Raw genomic sequence first — 18,999 nt, forward strand, 5'->3', positions numbered from 1 at the left:
ATTTATTTTCCAAAAATGCTCTTGTTACAATCTTAATACCATGAATAAAAAATAGTTGTTGAAAATAAAATTTAAATTGTCTGCAATCATGAAATATTTAAATAGGATGAATATAGTTAAAATAAGTTTATATTTATTAATTTTTCTTTATAATTTTATAAGGAGGAGTATATATTTTATTTATTTTTCTTATCAATTAATAAGTTCTTAATTGAAATGTGTTTTTTTAATCTGAATATAATATGAATACATATTCGGAATTAAAATTATTGAATAGGAGAAACACATTCACTGAATTGTTATTATGATCATATATGTACGGGAATTTTATTTAAATATAAAAGGTTAAAAAAACACGACTCAATTTTGTAATAATATATTATTACGATAAACACTAGCGAAAATATGCATGTTAAAGTGCAAACACTTTTCTGTGACAATAAAAAATACAATTAAAAAATTAAACATTATAATAATCATTGTATTAGTAAAATTTGACTAAACTAATAAAAAAACATAAACAGCCACAAAATGCATATAAAAAATATTTATTACTAAAAGTTAAATAATTTATTTATAAACAATAAAATAAAAAAGACAAGTTTATTACAAATTGTAAATAAACAAATATTTATATAAAAAATTATTATTAATTTTTCTATAAATAAAATGCCTTATATTCATAAAAGTATATAAGTTTTGATTTAATTTCCATATTTATATATATATATATATATTTTAATAATATATTTTTTATGTGATGATAAATAATTGTTATTATGCATGAGATGTGAAGTTACATAAATATCTAACATAATTTTTTTATTTAAAATATATATATATATATATATATATATTAACAAACATCTTGTTAGAAGAGTTTATATAAAAAGATTTTATCTTTTGAATATTTAGTTAATTACATATTGGTAATGTAAAATGCATATCGTATACCTATTTTTAATATTTGTTTGAATATAAATTTCTCCTGACAACAAAAGAAGTTTCCATAAGGATTTCTTTTGGAATTTAACACCAAATAAATAGAAAAGCTGAGAATATAGAGTGCCATAAATTTCTGTGACACTACCCTAATTAAACATTTATCAAAATTGGCCTTTGATACAGGTTGGTTAAGGTCTCTCTCTTAATTTTTTTCCTTATACCTGTTTATTTGTTCTTCTTCCTCTTAACCCCTTGGGACATTACGTTGCTGCAGATGACCGTCTCTGTGTAATTTCTGTTGTCAGTGAATTAGGGTTTGTTTGAATTGTTAAGCCGAACTTCTGGCGAGTATGCAGCGATAATCACATTGGTTCGACTGATTGTCCATTGAAAGGTAAAACCCTCCGAATTTCTCTGCATTCTATTTTGTTTGATTTTTGACCTGGCATTTTGACAATCTTCTTGATATCAGCTAGAACAAGCTTTCCGGTTTCCCCATTGTTCAGTTGTGAATTTCATAAGCTGTATCTATATTATGTGTATTATGTTTTCATCCTTCATCCGCTTGTTTCTTCTATGATCTGATTTGTTCTTTTAATCTGCATTTTCAAGGCTTAATGTGTCTATGGTAGTTGGGATGATTTGTCTTATGGACATTGATATGTTCCCCACAAGTAGACAGTTACTCTCTTGATTCGGTTGCGTTTTTGAGATGAGTGCTTTTTCCTTGTACTACTTGAGCAAACACAGATATTTTCTTTAACTGGGGGATAATAATTCTAGCTATACATGTCTTCTCATCCTTTTCTGTAATAAGTTAATATCATTGCTTTATTATTTTTCCACAACTCCAACTTGAATAATGATAAATGGTTGAATTTTAGTTGACTGTATTCTTTCTATTGCCCTTCTCAGTTGATACTATGCTGGGTACTACATCTTGGTGAAGTTTGCCACATGCCGAACAACATTTGAGGACTGATCTTGGTGTGTCTCTATACTGATCTGAAGTATTATTTTGGAGGTCTCAGATACAGTGTATTGCTAAAGAGATGGTAAATGGTATTCGTTCTAGTCACAGTGCTAAGGACGAAGACAATAAATATGGGAGGGTCACACAAAATGGTGACAAGGGAAAAAAAAAATCACATTCTAATGTATCAGGTGCAACTGGTTTCAGACGGTCTCCTAGACAGACATCATCAAGGAGGATAATTTCTAGCTCTTCAAGTACTTGTAAGTCCAGGCAATTTGAAAAGGGACCAACACCTGTTGATAACAAGAAATCTGAATTGGTTGAAATAAAGAACATGCCAAGTCCTTTGAGAAGATCTGGAAGGGCTAGGACTTACTCTTCTACGTCTACCAGACATTCTGACAGCTCAGGTTCATTAAATTCAAACCCTAAGCCAAAAAAAGAGAAGAGTATGAGACAGTTGACATTTCAAGCTGAAGAAGTAAAGGACAATAAGGAACAAGATCTGGGAACACCCCAGGGTAAAGTAAAGCGAATTACTGCTCCCATGTACAGGTCTTTCTTTGATTTACCAAAGGAAGGTAATATACTGAGTATGCCTAGTGTCACTCTTATTTCAACAATTTTGTTTTCCTTTGAACCCTGAGAGTTTTCTTACACATCTAAATGTCAGAAAAACCAGTGTCAATATGATGATTATTGTTATATACTCTATCATGTAATAAAAAAAAGTAGTTAAAGGTGCTTGTGATGCTAGGTCCTTTTTTCAAGTCTCTTGGATTTTTTGTTTACTTACCAAAACGAGGACAAGTCAAAGTTTGCTAAGAGAGGCTTGCTAATGATTATTAGGTTTTGTTTAATTATCTATCATTTTTAATTGGTTGACTGAAAAGATTGCCTTGCAGTTGCAGAGCCTAACAGGATCGACAAGTCAAATCAAGATGGTAACAATATTCGAGGCAAGATTGATGGGTGCTTTGAAGGTAGTCATTCTGATTGTGGAAAACTCTCCAAGAATGGTGCACTACCATCTAAAGATGGAAAGTTAAAAGAGATGAGAGTTAGCTCTAGGTTGAGTGACTCTGTGAAAGATCTGTTTGAAAATACCGAAACTTTGGATTCATTGGCACCGTCTAATGCTGCAACTTATGAGGCTGGTTTGGCACCTGAAAGGACATTGGATGAAGATTTAATCAGGAAAACTGTTGGAGACAATAGAGTTGAAAAATTAATGCCTTCTAAGAGAAAGGAAGTCACTGTGGGTATGGATTTAGCTGTTTCTGCTACCTTGGCCAAGGGTGACAATTGCAACTTGACTTCTGATTCTGGTGGCCCGTCCAGGATCAGTGGCAAAATTATGGGGGCTGACGGTCCATCTAATGCCACAATTTTTGAGACTGGTTTGGTATCTGAAAGGGTTCAGCCTGATCACTGCAGAGAAGAAACATTACCATCAAGCAACTCCAAGAATGGTGTGCTACTATCTGAAGATGAAAAATCAAAAGAGATGAGAGTTGACCATGAGTTGAGTGGTCCTTTGAAAGACCTAGTAGAAAATAGTGTTTCTCTAGGTTCATTGGCACCATCTAATGCTGCAACTTTTGAGAATGGTTTGGCGCCTGAAAGCATTCAGCAGCCCGATTGTGTATTGAGGACTGAAGGTTCACATTCCAAGCGGATAAGGTATTTGTTAATTGTTGGAAAATGATGGAAAACAATGTTATATATCTTATTCATGATTTAGTATGACATCTCTTTATTATATTTTTTTTCTTGAGAGGATTTTTAAATTCTTGAATCATAAGTTCTTTTACTATATTATTCATTTGATGCATGTTGCTTGATATTTCGTGTTAAGCATTGATAAAAATTGCAACAATGATAAAAATAAAGCAGATGGAATTGAGCAGGGAGAGAGATATGATAATTTGTTAGAATTCCTTTATGTTCGAAATGCAGTGATATTAGAATTTATATGACCTAGCTGTTTTACTAACTACTGACTCAGCAGATTGTGATTCAGTTGTACATTAGTTGAAATTGCAAATGTATATGAAATCCACATGAAATGCAATAAGTATATCTCTAATATTTCCCCTCAAACTTATGGCGGTTGGTGAGGGAGAACTTGTTAACATCCCTGAGTTTCTCTGGTATGGCTGGAAACTAAAGAGGAGTGAGAAGCTTAGTGAGAAAGTCAGCATTTTGATTAGGGGCTGGGATATGTTGAACTATGATAGTTTTGTTGAGGGCCTCCGTAAAAAGAAAATTGGCAAGTTCCACATGTTTTTTTGCTTTGGCATGCAATATTGGGTTGTGAGATAGTGTAACAATGTTTAGGTTGTCACACAAGATCGTGGGAGTGGTGAAAGGAGCTATTAAGTTATGAGCATAGTTTTCAGTCACATGATAGTTGGGTAGCAGAGAGAAGTGACACCTTGCTGCTCCTAGTGTTGTCAAAAAGATAATTGAGAGAAAGAGGGTGAAGAGTGAGTCGAACAGTGAGAGAGATTTGAGAATCTGTTAGAGTTCTAATATGTTCAAAGTACAGTGATATTAAAATTTATGTCAGCTGTCTGACTAACTGCTGACTAGGCAAACAGTGAGATAGATTTGAGAATCAGTTAGAATTCTACTATGTTCAAAGTACAGTGATATTAAAATTTATACATCAGCTGTCTGACTAACTGCTGACTAAGAAGATAATTTTAACTGGCACCTGAATTATACAGAAAACTAGAGAACTAAATCTGTTTACTTAAGTTGAAATTACAAATGCATATGGAAAAAGCACTGCGTATATCTCCAATAAGCACCTTTTGTCCTTTTAGATTGTGTTATCGCCAAACATCTTGGTTTTGGAAGGCGTTGGGTATTCTTACCAGTTACTACATAACTGATTTCTGCGTTGTCACAAGTCATGTGCAGCTCTAAGGTGTCCCTGTGACCTCTATTCACCCCTTTCTAATACTATATTTGATTGCTGAAATATGTAGATGGAATATTTTGCAGGAATTGTTGCATCTTTACCTTGCATTATTTGTTGACCAGTTCATGATGATTTACCTACATTTTGACTTATTTGGTGTTTTCAGGCCTAAATAATTTGTTATTTTCTTTGCAGGTTGGATTATAATCCTACAGTCAGTGAGTCTGGTAGCCCATCTACAACCGAGGTTGGTCAGATTCTTTGTTCCTCATTGTTAGTATTATGCATGTGATAGTAGTAGTAATATGCAAATCGATCAGATTAGGGTTGGATGGATCAAACTGATCCCTTTAGTAGGGGTGCAAATGGTCTGGATTAGTTCAAGTTCAATCTAATTTTCGATAAATGTAATTGAGTTTGGTTGGGTTTACTTTTTTATTTATTAGCAACCTAATACAGTTATCACCGGTTGAGTAATTTAAAAAAGTACCATCTATTAAGAAAAAAGAAACCTCAAAGTGAATATTTTCAATGTTCTTTAATATTTTTAAGGTAACGAACGATACTTACAATACATACATAAATTAATACTCACATGATAAAATATAAATTTATTTTTTATAATATAATTATTAGACAAAGAGAATTTTTATTATATATCTTTATGTAGTTGGGTTCATCAAGTTTAGAATTTATAAACCTGTTACCCGACTCAAAAAAAAAATGTGATTGGGTTAGGTTGGATTGGGTTGGGTGGGTGGGTTCGCAGGTTGAGTGCAACCTAGTTACACCTATAATATCGAGTTTTAGAGTGAGAGACTTTTTGTATATTGTATTATTGATTTATACTTGTCAAAACTGTGTTGTATTTTTTAGGAAGTTTTATATTTTATCCTTATTATATTTTTATTTTGTATCACAGCTGTATCTTACTATTAATATTAGGATTATGTATTTAGAAACAATCCCACAATCATAGGGATTTGTTTCTCTAGAATTAGTTGTCCATATTTCCTAAAATAACTAGCAGGCTCATGTATATATAGGTCTAATGACCTCATAATTTAATAGAAGAAAATATTATTCCTTCTAAACTTGATAATACTGTTGTAACATTACATGAGGTTTATATAGTATATAGCCGTTGCAACCTCGGATATCTAATTTTAGTTAGAGATGACAGCTGTCAGACCATAGCTGTCAGAGAACATCCTACTATACTATACATGCGAACAAAAAAGTTTGTATAGAGTAGAATTATACTCCGATAGCTACAAAGATATATCTGGTGTGTTGAAAGAGAATTCTATTGATACTAAATTGAATATGTACCACATTATAAAGAGTTTGTAATTCTCTGTTGGAGAATCCTGTACATAGATCAGAGAAGTACTAACAGGTAGACAATGTTTGTAACTGACTAATCATGTCAGTTACAACTGAAAACAGAAGAACGGAAAGTCAGTTACACTGACAACAAACAGAAAATAGAAATATCTCTAACACCCCCTGCAAGCTCAATGTGGGTGAGATACAGCTTCTACATCAACCACTCAGCTTGCATTTGAAAAAAAGAAATCTTGTACGAGATAGGGGTTTAGTAAGAATATCCGCCCACTGATAATAGCATTATGAACATCCAATTGAAATATAGACCACTTGTAAGTTGTAAGTAGGAACAGATGTAAGAATAATCCAAATAGAGATAGGTTTAATAACTGACGAAAAGGTCTCATTAAAATCAAATCAATGTTGTTGATTAAACCCCTTAACAACAATCTGTGCCTTATATTTCTGTACAGTACCATCGGGATTTTCTTTTACTCTAATAACCTTTTTGCGTACTATGGCAGTTATGTCAGGTGGAAAAGGAAGAAGAGTTCAGGTTTCATTGCATTGTAAAGCAAGGAATTCTTCTTTCATAGCAGATAACCATTGTGGATCACTAAGGGCTTGTTGGTGGTTTTTGGTTCGATATTGACAATAAGTAGAGTAGGGTGAATACGTATAATGCCAGATTTTGATGTGGTTTACATAGGGTGGGTATTAGAAGGTGGTGAATATTCAGTTTGAGGAATTAGATGGGGGAGAAGAATCTAATGAGGAGGGTCCAGTAGATGACCGTGGTGACAAAGGTTCTATAGATAAAGGTATTTGAGAAAATGAAATAGTAGGGATAATAGATCAAACGGCTGGGGAAGATGTAGGTAGTTGTGAAGTATGTTAGAAGAGTTTAGGATATGAAAACCTGGTTTAATTGAAAAACATATCTTTAAATATTTATAATCTGCCATAAGGAGACAAGCACTTATCATTATAACCCTTGTAAGATGTTGAATATCTAAGAAAGATACATTCTTGTGAAAGGAAATCCAGCTTGTGAGAATTATGTGGTTTGAGTAACATTTTATTGATCAGAATCCTATATATAGATCAGCAAATTACTAACAGGTAGACAAGTTGGTGTAATTAACTAATCATGTATATTCACACACACTCGCCCCCGCGTGCACACTCACACATAATATTTGTTTATATGCTTATCTGTGGGTACATCTCTGATCTCTTGGTATTTTTATCAGCTTGAAGATGGGGATTCTATTGCTGCAAGCATGCTGCAGAAGGACTCTCAAATTGATAATGAAAAAGAAGCTGGTTTAATAACTAATTCCATTAATAGTGTCACTCATCTGAAGGAGAGGTTGCCAAGTCATAATCCATACAGATGCAAGTCTGATTCCTTTAGGTTTGTTGAGTATTGGGTTCCTGTACAAATATCTAATCTGCAGCTTGAACAGTATTGTTCTATTTTACTTTCAAATGCTTCAATTCTGCGCTCCTCATCTAAGGTTGACAGCGTTGAGGCTGTTCGTGATGTTCTTATTTCAACTCGGAAGGTTAGGTTGTACTTTCTGAATAAGTTGCATGCATGACATAACACTAAAGACAATACAAAGTTGTTTTCTTGGTTAGAGTCTTGCTGTTTTATGCTGCAATATTTGGTTGCACTATCTTAAATAATGTATTTATTGAATAGATATTTAGCGGTAAACTGTCAATTTACAATTTGAGTATGACATATCAAATATAATCAATTCGGTACATGCTTGATTTATTATTTATAAAAAATCGATTCCGTTTTATATGGAGTCTACTTTAACAATCCTGTGCTACATATGAATTGATGCTGATTCTGATTTGTTGTCGCTAATTGATGATTAAAATGAATTTGATATACTAATATGTATTTTTTTTTATAGTTGATTTGGTGTTCCTTTACTTTTTTAAATTAACTCCAGAGCTGTTAAGTGTTTGTTTGTATATTTTCTTAACAGTTTATTTTTCTTGTGGTATCTTTTGACAGTGTTGTAGTCATCCCTATCTTGTTGGCCCAGATTTGCAACCTTCTCTTAACAAGGGTCTCGAACCAATTGAATATCTTGATTTTGATTTAAAAGCAAGTGGCAAGTTGCAACTTCTTGATTCAATGCTTGAGGAGTTGAAAAAAAATGATTTTAGGGTGCTCATTCTTTTTCAGGTACACATTTTGCAGACTGTCTACCCATTAAGTCATTAAATTTACATCATCATCTATTAGTTTATTTAGCTTCATAGTTATCAATCACATTGAGTAGTAGCTGACCACAAAGATGCTGTAGTTTGGTGACTTTCGTATCAAAGATTTGATATAGAATAAATATTTTATAGGCTTAATTAAGTTAGTCCTTCATAAATTTGGGTTTTTTCATTTGAGTACCTATTAATTTTTTTTTAGTCTATTAAGTACTCAATTTTAAATTTTTTTAATTGAGTCCTTGCCGTTTACTTTTTTGATAATGGGGTGACATGGTTGTCAACTTGCCCCTCATCTTGCTTACACGTCTCCCTGTGTTAAGAAATATGAAGTTTTGTGATTTATAAAAAATGATATTGCAGTTAATGTAAAACAATTAACTTTTATTGCTTTAATCGAAAACATATTAGATGACAAGATCATCATGCTCCTCGATGACTTTCATGTCATCACCTACAATGTTGCCGTCATCACCATTGATGTGGCGATGATGATTCCTTGTTATCCGAGATATTTTCAATGAAAGCAATAAAAGTTACTTGTCGTTTTACATTAACCACAATATCGTTTTATATTAACTATACAACCTCATATTTTAACCTGATTTTTTAACACGAAGAGTCAAGTAACCCAGCTAACAAAAAAAATTAAACTGCAGGCACTATTGAAAAATATAATTTTTTTTAGTACTAGTAAGGACTTAATTAAAATACATAAATTTATGAGGGACTTAGAACTTAATTAAGTCTATTTTATATTATAGATACATAAATTCTAAAAAATATTCACAACTATAGGCATATTCATATTAACTGGCATGAGAACATTGGAATGAAGTGATAAATAAATTAATAGATAAGAATGGAACACATTAGATACCCTGTGAAGAGAGTCAGAAGAAGTTAAACTAAAGTATGAAGGCTTATGAGCAAAGAGCAATGTAAACAGAGATTCTTATGCTGGAGAGCAGTGGTCTGTTAAAAAATACTTGGGTTGGTTGGGAATAATACTGCTGAGCTAGGATAAATGCGAGAGAAGAAAACAGAGTTCATACTTGTTTTTTACTTGTAAAGAATTGAGGGTGCAATTCATGTGTTTTGAATAAAAGCATGTATTCTATATAATTTTGAAAAGGCGAATCATGAAATACCGCTAAAATGGGATCAATAGCTCAGAAATTTGGGGTGTGGGCAGGGAGATGGGTTTTGGTTTGGCTGTGATGTGGTTAAAGTCCTGTAGCTGCCTAGGTTGCTCAGTTCTATTTCAATGTAATAGTGCTAAGAATTTGAAGGGACTAATATTAAATTCTGTTAACTGGTATTACAACACTACCCTTCAAGGTGAGATCCCTAAACTGTTCTACAGAAGTCATTTAGTGAATACATTGGCTAACTGGAGTCCCGAAGGGACATGCATTGTATCTATTAATGGGCTATTAAATATTTCTTTAGAGTTTAGGGTTTAGGGTTTAGTGTTGCATACCAATTACATTTTCATCACCTCAATTTCTAATAATCAAATTCTTTAAAATATGCAAAAAATACTATGCTAAAATTAATAGGAAGATTCTAAACGTTTCAACACCCTCAACGGTCCTACACCCACTGGAGATACTCACATCCAATCTCCCTCTCAACTCTCTACCCACTATTTTTTCCTCACCAACCACTTTAACTCAGTTTTGTTCAGCATCAAACACTTTTGAACTCCCTCAACACATGTTACCCACTCAAAATCTCCCCACACATTCCACATCCTTATACCTTCTTCCCCAACTGTCCTTGTCAACCAATAAGAAGCTACACATGTGTAACCCTAGAGCCTCACCCCCTGCTCCCCTCATTAATGCCTCACCAAACCCTTTCATGCCTCAATCCCTTGAGAATACTCATTCACTTGGACCAGAGCTTTTGGCAACCCACCCACCAAACACCAATAATGCTACCCACAAAAAAACTCATCCGAACACCAAATAGGCCCAACCCACAACAACTTCACCCAACCCACCCACTTCTCCCCCAAACCCGATAAGGCCAACACTCCAACCAAACCTTGGGGACAAAGTTCCTTCCCCAGCCGGGCAGTATTGATAATAGCACCCCTCAACCCACGCCCACTCGGTTTAAGTACTATTTTTTATTGGTCTGACTGGTCTAAACTACAACTATAACATCTCTGTCCTAATGATTAATTTTGTTAGAATAGCGATCAGGTGTCACACCAGGAAGATATTTTCTGTGTGTACAAGGTCTTTACAAGAGAAAATCCTTGAATAAAAGAGGCAGAGAAGTTCTTTTTGTTTTCTATCTTTTACATATCAAAAGAGGACTGAATCTCTCTAATTACATATATTGTAATTATACAACCATGATTGAATCAAATATCTCAATAAATTATCACTCTCTAATTAAAGCTTATATAGGTGAGTTATATATATATATATATATTGTTTTTAATTCTCAATTAGCCAATTTTTCATATGTTTTCTTTAGTTATTAAAATTGCTTGGGATTGTATGTGTGAGAGGGCTATCATAGATACATCTCACTAAGACTGGCAGGTCACATTTTCCTGTTCAGTTCTGTTTTAGCTGTTTTCTTTAATTTTCTCACATGCATGTGTGTCTGTTAGTACATGAGACCATGATGCCCCCCTTTTTCTTATACTTTATTCATTCACTTTAGGAAAGATAGTTCATTGAACCGTGTTAATTTATTACTGAATTTGCAGTCTATTGGAGGTTCTGGAAGAGTTATAGGAAATTATTTGGAAGACCTACTTCGACCAAGATTTGGTCCAGATTCGTATGAACGGATTGATAAAAATATTCTGCCTTCTAAGAGGCAAGCTGCCATGAAGAAATTTAACGACAAGAACAATAGACGATTTGTGTTTTTGTTAGACACATGTGCTTGCCTTCCAAGCATCAAATTGTCATCTATTGATTCTATTATTATATTTGATAGTGATTGGAACCCAATGAATGATATAAGATCCCTTCAGAAAATAACACTTGATTCACAGTTTGAATTAATAAAAATATTCCGGTTATATTCAACTTTCACTGTTGAAGAAAAAGCCTTAATCCTTACTAAGCAATGTAAGTCAATTGACTTCAATTTACAAAACATAAACTGGAGTACCAGTCATATGCTGTTGATGTGGGGTGCTTCTTGTCTATTTGATGAACTAAAAGCTTTTCATGATGGTGAAACTTCTGCGTCAAATGTGAAATCTTTGTTTGGGCGACCATTTCTGAAAGAAACAATGCATGAATTCTCATCCCTACTATCTCAGGATGGAGAACATGTTGATTCAAGCAACTGTTCAATCTTTTTGAAAGTGCAGCAAAATGGGGCAACATACCAAGGAAATTTTTCTTTGCTTGGTGAACTAAAACTTGGGTTACTGGATGAAGAACCATCCCAATTTTTTTGGACAAAACTTTTGGACGGAAAGCAGTTTCAGTGGAAGTACTTAAATAATTCATCTCAGCGGAGCAGGAAGAAAGTTCATCATTTTGATCTTGTAAGTGAAGTAGCAGCAAAGAAGCGCAGGAAAGTTAATAATATTGTTGATCAGCCTTCTTCAAAATTTGGAGATGAAAAGTTACTCGCAGGTAACAGGGGAGGTTAGTGGTGACATTTGCTACTTTTACTTATGAGCTTTCATTGTTCAATGAAAAAGTTGACAAATAGTAACAATTATTGTAAGCCTTTTTTTGTTTTTATATTAGAACCTCTGAAACCATTAAATATTTTTGCAGGAACACCTGGAGATTTAGTGGGTAATGTCTCTCAATTCTTGCATAGTCTGATTACTTGTTCTGGTAATCCATTCCATGTCAATTATTTATGGCCCTTACTCAATCTGGTTGCTTGATCAAATGTCAGATAGATCTCAAGGATACAATGTTGAATCTGAGCAAAAAAGCAGACTGCATGATGAGCAGAGTAGCTTACATCTCTTGCTGAAGCCAGAGATCACAAAGCTTTGTGATTTTCTTCTTCTTCCGGTATGAAATGTGTTTTTTCTTTGTTAAGTTTGACCTCTTTTCCTTCTTTGGTCCTTTACTCTTTGTATGGTTGCATTTTAACTACCAGATTGTTTGTGTTGATCAAGTGCGATTTATATAAATATTGAGGGCTGATAGGAACTTGGATATGGGGTGCCCAAGTCCCACATCGAGTTGTGTGGGATGCTCCAGATGCTCGATAGGGTATTTAAGTGCTTGGTTCTTCTCCCTTACGAGCTTGCTTTTGAGGGTGGGTTCCCCAAGTGCTTGTCTACTTATCAATTGGTAGCAAAGCCGATTGTCGATGTCTCAAAAAGGGCTTCCTATGGAGGGTTCTAACCAGCAAGGATGTTCAGTAAAGTGTTGTAGAGTGAAAGTTGTTGAGACAATTGCTCTTAGGCTTAGTGCTATGGTAGGAACTTCTATATTATGGGGGCCCAAGTCCCACATAGAGTATTATGGATGCTCAATTGAATATTTAAGTGTTTGATTCTCCCCCTTTAATAGTTAGGTTTTGAAGATAGGTTTCCCAAGCGCTTGGCTGCTTATCAAAGGCCTTCATAATTTTGTTGATTTGATAGTGTTCCTGTTGAGATTCTGATATTGTGATACATTACTAAGTCTGCTTTAATGCTCTGGTGATGGTATGGTGTGAAGCTTGTAATTTTAGGCTTATAATGAAGTGGGAATGAAATGCCTCTCATTTGAAAAGATACTTGCTAAATTGAATAATCTTTTGTTGGGATTTCTGATTGTCTGTTTTGAAGTAATCTTTGCCTGTTAAAACCCCAACAATAATGTATCAAATGGGAAAATAGGCTTTTAATTTGAACTGGTAGGACCAAGGAGATTGCTTGAATCATTATATAAGTGGAAGGAAGATAATGGATTTAAAATGATAACTAAGGCAATGATGTCAATAATATTTGAATCTAATCATAGGTGAAGACTTATTTTACTTATTCTGGACCTACTAGGTTCATGTTTTTAATAATTATAACCTATTAAGCTTGGACACAACTCTTCAATGCCATGTCTCCGTGTCTGATACCAACACATGTACAACAATGTTAGACACTTTGCTAGTGTAGAATTTAAAACATTTTTGTGCGGCTTTGGCACTCGGACTGCTCCGACATGATTCCGACTTTTTTAAGAACTTGTGTATGTTTCTATTTCTCCTTTAAACAAACAAACTATCTATTTCTCATTTACATATTGTGTTTCACTTTCTCTGTTTAAATTTGTCCTTAGATGAATCTAACTTAAAGGGGGTATTTTTCAATGATGGCGAGGTGATCAATAAGGGGGTGAAATGTCTTAAATGAATTAGATCCTGTTTACACTTTTTGGATTTTAGATAGATGAATTAGATTTGTTTATGTATTAGGAAATACTGTGTTAAGATTATTATATTTAACTACCTTTTTTATAGATGGTTTTGAATATAATCTTGATTCTCAATTTAAATAATTCATAATAATGTTCAATGTGTGTCTATACATACACACACACACATATATATATATATATGTGTGTGTGTGTGTGTGTGTTGTGCACTGTGCTAATTCTCTAAGGTATGTTTATGTTTAGTTTTGTTGGAGACTGCTTTTGTGTCGTTGTTGTATTAATTTTTTTATATTATGAAACCTTTTCAGTAATGATTAGGTTGGAATATATGGTATGGATAGTGACTTTACATATCATTTAATGAAACTGACTCGTTATCAATGTGGAAGCAGAACCTAAGGAAGGTGGAATTTGTGTACATCCCTTTTGAATTTGAAATCGTTCCAGTCTCACTAGATTGCGTATCCTTGTGATTTTGACCTTGAAAATTAATTTTTCCTTCAATTCTTCTGATTTCACCCTGCATTCCCCCCAGGAATGAATTTTATAATATTGTTATGGGCATCACTATTGATTTGGCGGAATTTGTATTTATATCAATCTGACCTAATCTGAACTGATAATATTCTGGTGACATCTTTTTTCTATTGCAGGATAAAGTGAGGACCACAATCGGTGAATTTGTTGAATATGTTATGAATAACCACGATGTCAATAGAGAACCGTTTTCAATATTACAGGCTTTTCAACTGTCTCTGGTCAGAATATTTCTAGTGTTTTCTTCTGTTTGATTCAATTTCACTCCTTTAGTTGCATTATCCATTGCTTTCTGATATTGCTTTTGTTTTCTTAAGAAATGTTGTTCTTATGTTTTTATTTGCTTATTTCTTCATTTTTTTATAGTCTGAGGCACATGTTTTTAGCAAGTTAACAATTTTTGACTTCCATTTCCTTTCCTGCAGTAACATTTTGTGGAACTTGTCAAACTTAAGTATGAACACTGTATTGTGAATATACACAAAATAATCTGGTTTTGGGCTAGAATTATAGTACAAGGCCTGATCATGAATCATCTCAAAAGCTTAAGCTATTAGATGAAGCACATGAATAGTTTTATATTTGTGGAAGAATAAGAAAGGAAATTTCTTTTTGGGGGCTATAAAGGAATTTTGCTTTATTCTTTTTCTCTTGCATACTCACAAACTGGTTACCATCTTAACAACACAAATGCAACATAAAATTTTACTACTTGATCTGCAATTATGCCATATCTTTTGGTATATTTTTGTTATGGGTAAAGTAGTCATTATAATTAGTATACAGGACTTCTGTTTCACACCTCTTATAATTGCATGTACGCACCTAATTGCATTTAGTATGTGTTAACTGATACTTTTCTTTATTTTTTATCGTGCAAAATTCAGTGTTGGACTGCAGCTTCTTTGCTAAAGCACAAACTCGATCCCATTGCTTCTGTTATAAAAGATTTGAACTTTGAGTGTAAGAAAGAAGAGGTGGACTACATTTATTCTATGTTGCGTTGTTTGAAGAAATTATTTTTATATCGTACAGGAAGTTATAATGAATCGGAATCTCCAAAAGCATCTGAACTATCAAATGGGGTACATACTGGAGTTGAACGAGAGGTTGAATTGTTCAAAAAAGATATGTCTAAAAGTATTAAAGAAATTCAGAAGAAGTGCAAAAAGAAGTTGAAGAAGCTATGCCTTTTGCAAGAGGAAGAGAAGCAAAGGTTGAAGGCAGATATTGAGGAAGAAGAGGCTAAATTCGAGGAAAGGTACAAAATACAGTCAGCTGTTATTCGATCCTGCTCTCCCAATGATGTTATAAGAATGGAACAGCTTAGGGTTTTGAATATTGAATACGAAAAAGGAATTGTAGAACTGAAATGTCAACATGAAACACAACTCAAGGATCTTGAGGCCAAGCAATCAGCTGACAAACAGAAGTTTCAAGATAAAGAGGCCGCTTGGGTAGAAGATGTGGAATCTTGGGCACAAAATGAACTTCTAAAAATAGTTGCTTCAAAGGAACTTGGGACTGGGGTTGAGTCCTTCCAGACTTATGGTCAAGTACAACCTGACAATGGTCTAAAGAATCATTTTTGTGAAGGAAAGGGTTGGAATAAGGTTAAAGTCATCACAGAGACTGTCATCGAGAATTCACCTTTATCTGATAAAAGAATTGCTAACGAGGAACTTTCGGGACTGCATGGGATTATCAATATTACAGATTCTCCAGAAAATCATGCTGCTGTGAATTCTCCTTCATCCATGGAACAAGAATCTGATGGACGTGCTGTAAATGAATTTTCTTATAGAGAATTAGGACTGAGGAATGGTCCTGATACACATTCAAGTCCATGGCACCAAAACTCTGGAGACCCATCTAGCATACCTAATGGACAAATTCCAGTTGAAGAGAAAGAAACTAGAAATGAACTGGACACTGTTTGTATATTAGTAAGAGATGTATCCCCGGGAACAAGAGGGATGGTCAATTTTACCGAGTGTCCACAGGATGCATCTCCTTTGAGTCCCCCATCATCTAGGACTCAAATGTCTGATAAAGGTCGACTAGAGGTCCCATGTTTAGATAGGGTTTTATCACCAAGGACTTGTCAAGCTGTTTGTTCAAGTGATGAAGGTCCAAATAATATGTCCATTTCAAGTCCACTTTTGGAGCAACGAACTACTGATGGAGTCCCTTCGAGTATTTCAGCAGCGGCTGATTGTCTTGATGATATAGAGCATTTAACAAATGCTGCAGAAGAGCGGGAAGGAGCACCTAAAACCATGGCAGAATTGTCCCAAGAGTCTCCAGTATCCAGAACAGTTAATGTCATGGATCATCCAGAACAAGTGGAGCAATTATCTATAGACTCCACTCCTGACCATGAAGCGTCTGAGGAATTGCAGCGTTCTTCTGAACAACCTGAACTGGTATCTAGTACAGTTGATGTTGTAGCAGCCGATCAATCCAATCAGGCTTCACTGATTGTGAATCCTGTAAAACAGGTGCAACAATTACTATCTGCAGAGCTCCCTTCCCACCTGAATTCACCTAATTTTTGTTTGTCAACTGAAGTTGAACATCAGCCAACTGTGGTTCCAAATCAAGACGTGCAATCTGACTCAAACTTGGAATATTCACATGGAGTTGTGGTGCACCCTTCCTCAAATTCAGACCCTAATACAGTTACACCTAGTGAAGTAAGAATGCAATCTGCAAACACAATAAATTCGTCATTTCCTCTGGAGATCAATTATCAACATATGGAAGCTGAACCACATTCAGCTTTCAGAAAGCTGCATTTGAGCTATTATGATCCACTCAAGATTGAATTGGATAGAATACGAAAAGTAGAAGATCAAACAATGAAAATCTATGAAGAAAAGGTTAGTTTCCGGTTTGCTCAAGTTATACTAGATTTCTGCAATGACTTTTTTGTCATTTTTTGTTATATAATATTATTCTTGCTGGGGCAGAATATGCAGTTGAAATCTGAGTTTGAAAAGGAATTAGAGGAACTCCGCAGGAAGTACGATATTAAAATTCAAGGGATTGAAACTGAATTCAAACAAAGAAAGACGACCCTCGATACAGGTCTTAATGTAGTTCGTATGAATAGGTTTTTGGCAGATGCTTTTAGGTCTAAATGCTCAAATCTTAAACCATCGTGTACATCAGGGACGCTGCAAGGTATGTTGGTTTTTTTCGAGATCTAAATTTAAATATTGCTTTTATTGCCCGGGCTTGATATGTTGAGAAAATCTAATCTCACTTCAGTTCCACTTCTACCATGTTTCTAAAAGTAATAATGGTTATCCTTGCCGTCAACTACGATCTTGACTGATCCTATTTGAACCCAAGTAATAAGCTGGAGTTGGCAGATGCTGTGCAGATTTTCCTGAGTCCTTGGCAAGGATTTATTATACTTTTTATTATTTATCCTTTCTATGACAATTTTAAACCTCCATCCTCCGCTCCATTTCCCCCACCCCTCCAGAACGGGGAAAACTGCACTAAAGAATTTGGATGGACCACTGCCACTACGTATAGGAGGGGGCAAGGTTTTCCTTCATTTGGTGGGAATTGGAAGGGGTGTATCAAATCTATAACCCTCAAGCAAACAAAGAACATCAGTAATTCTGCCGTAACCAGCTTTTTTCCTTTTTTATAGGCTAAATTAGATATGTAATTTTAAAAGTCCTGAACTAATGAATGCTATATAATGATTGCATCAGTATTTTTTTTGGGTCTGGAAATATGTACTAGTTCGCTTGTTCGAGTATATGTGCATTGTTTATGTATTGTGCTCATGAGCAGACATTCATATAACTAGATATGGATGCTTGCAGCACTGGGTATTCAGATTTTGATTTGAGTCTTTTCTAATCTTTATTTATGGTCAGATTCGAGTTTTGCGCAGCAGCAGTTGCTTCCGCCCTCAAGACAACAAAATGCTAATTGGCCATCCCTTGTTGCTGGTTCTTCTTGTGGTCCTTCTGCGACCAGTCGGCAGACTCCATCCACAAAGGGTAGCTCTCAGCTTACGATACATCCTATACGGAGTGGTTACAATACATCAGGATTTCCCCCCAATGCTTCTTCAAGATCACCAGTTATCAACACCATCTCTTTGCCAGTAGGAAATCTTCAACATGGTGGTGAGATTCGCGCCCCTGCACCGCATCTCCAGCCTTATAGACCATGACTAACTTTCTTTTTTTGTTCCCTCCCTTGTTGGGAGAGATTCTTACATGAAATATGTAGGGCAAACATTGTAGTACTGATACTGATGCCAATAGTTTTTTTGTCATCCCTTTGTTCTAATTATAGTTATACTAAAATGTATATATGTAATTAATTGTCTGCCTCGTTTTCTCTGGCATGCAATGAGTCATGAATGGCGGGCGATTAACATGAAGCACAGGGAATTAAACTGTATAGTTCTAGAAACGATTAGCAAAAGTTTAATATGCAACTGGGCGTGTGAAAGGGAGATACTTTTAAAATGACTAATAAATTTTCCTTGTAAAGAGGAAAACCATAAATTTTTTTCTCTATCCTTGTGGCATTTGAACATGCATTTTGGAAAGTATTACTGATACTGTATAGAATGCTTGGCAAATAACCTTGCTTCTTAAGTATTATCCCAAGAGTTTGACCTTCAGTTTTTCGTGTAT

The 18,999-nt window shown here is 34.5% G+C and overlaps 1 protein-coding gene across 3 annotated transcripts; it reads left to right on the forward strand.

The window, feature by feature from the left end:
- The first annotated feature begins 1,010 nt into the window (after window positions 1-1,010).
- On the forward strand, window positions 1,011-18,740 carry LOC137835712 (helicase protein MOM1). 3 transcript variants are annotated; one of them, XM_068644330.1, is made up of 14 exons: window positions 1,011-1,128; window positions 1,220-1,339; window positions 1,861-2,502; window positions 2,827-3,604; window positions 5,046-5,097; window positions 7,433-7,747; window positions 8,215-8,388; window positions 11,155-12,055; window positions 12,191-12,211; window positions 12,318-12,439; window positions 14,443-14,547; window positions 15,214-17,208; window positions 17,299-17,512; window positions 18,226-18,740. In XM_068644330.1, the coding sequence occupies exons 3-14, from the start codon at window positions 1,998-2,000 to the stop codon at window positions 18,525-18,527; spliced, it is 5,484 nt and encodes a 1,827-aa protein (XP_068500431.1). In that variant the 5' UTR covers window positions 1,011-1,128; window positions 1,220-1,339; window positions 1,861-1,997; the 3' UTR covers window positions 18,528-18,740. The 3 variants fall into 3 exon arrangements, with proteins under 3 accessions (XP_068500431.1, XP_068500430.1, XP_068500432.1); XM_068644329.1 differs by lacking the exon at window positions 1,011-1,128 and having other exon boundaries at window positions 1,179-1,339; XM_068644331.1 differs by lacking the exon at window positions 1,011-1,128 and having other exon boundaries at window positions 1,179-1,339; window positions 11,155-12,043.
- The last annotated feature ends 259 nt before the right edge of the window (window positions 18,741-18,999 follow it).

Source organism: Phaseolus vulgaris, chromosome 5, assembly GCF_000499845.2.
Source record: "Phaseolus vulgaris cultivar G19833 chromosome 5, P. vulgaris v2.0, whole genome shotgun sequence".
Lineage (NCBI taxonomy): Eukaryota > Viridiplantae > Streptophyta > Magnoliopsida > Fabales > Fabaceae > Phaseolus > Phaseolus vulgaris.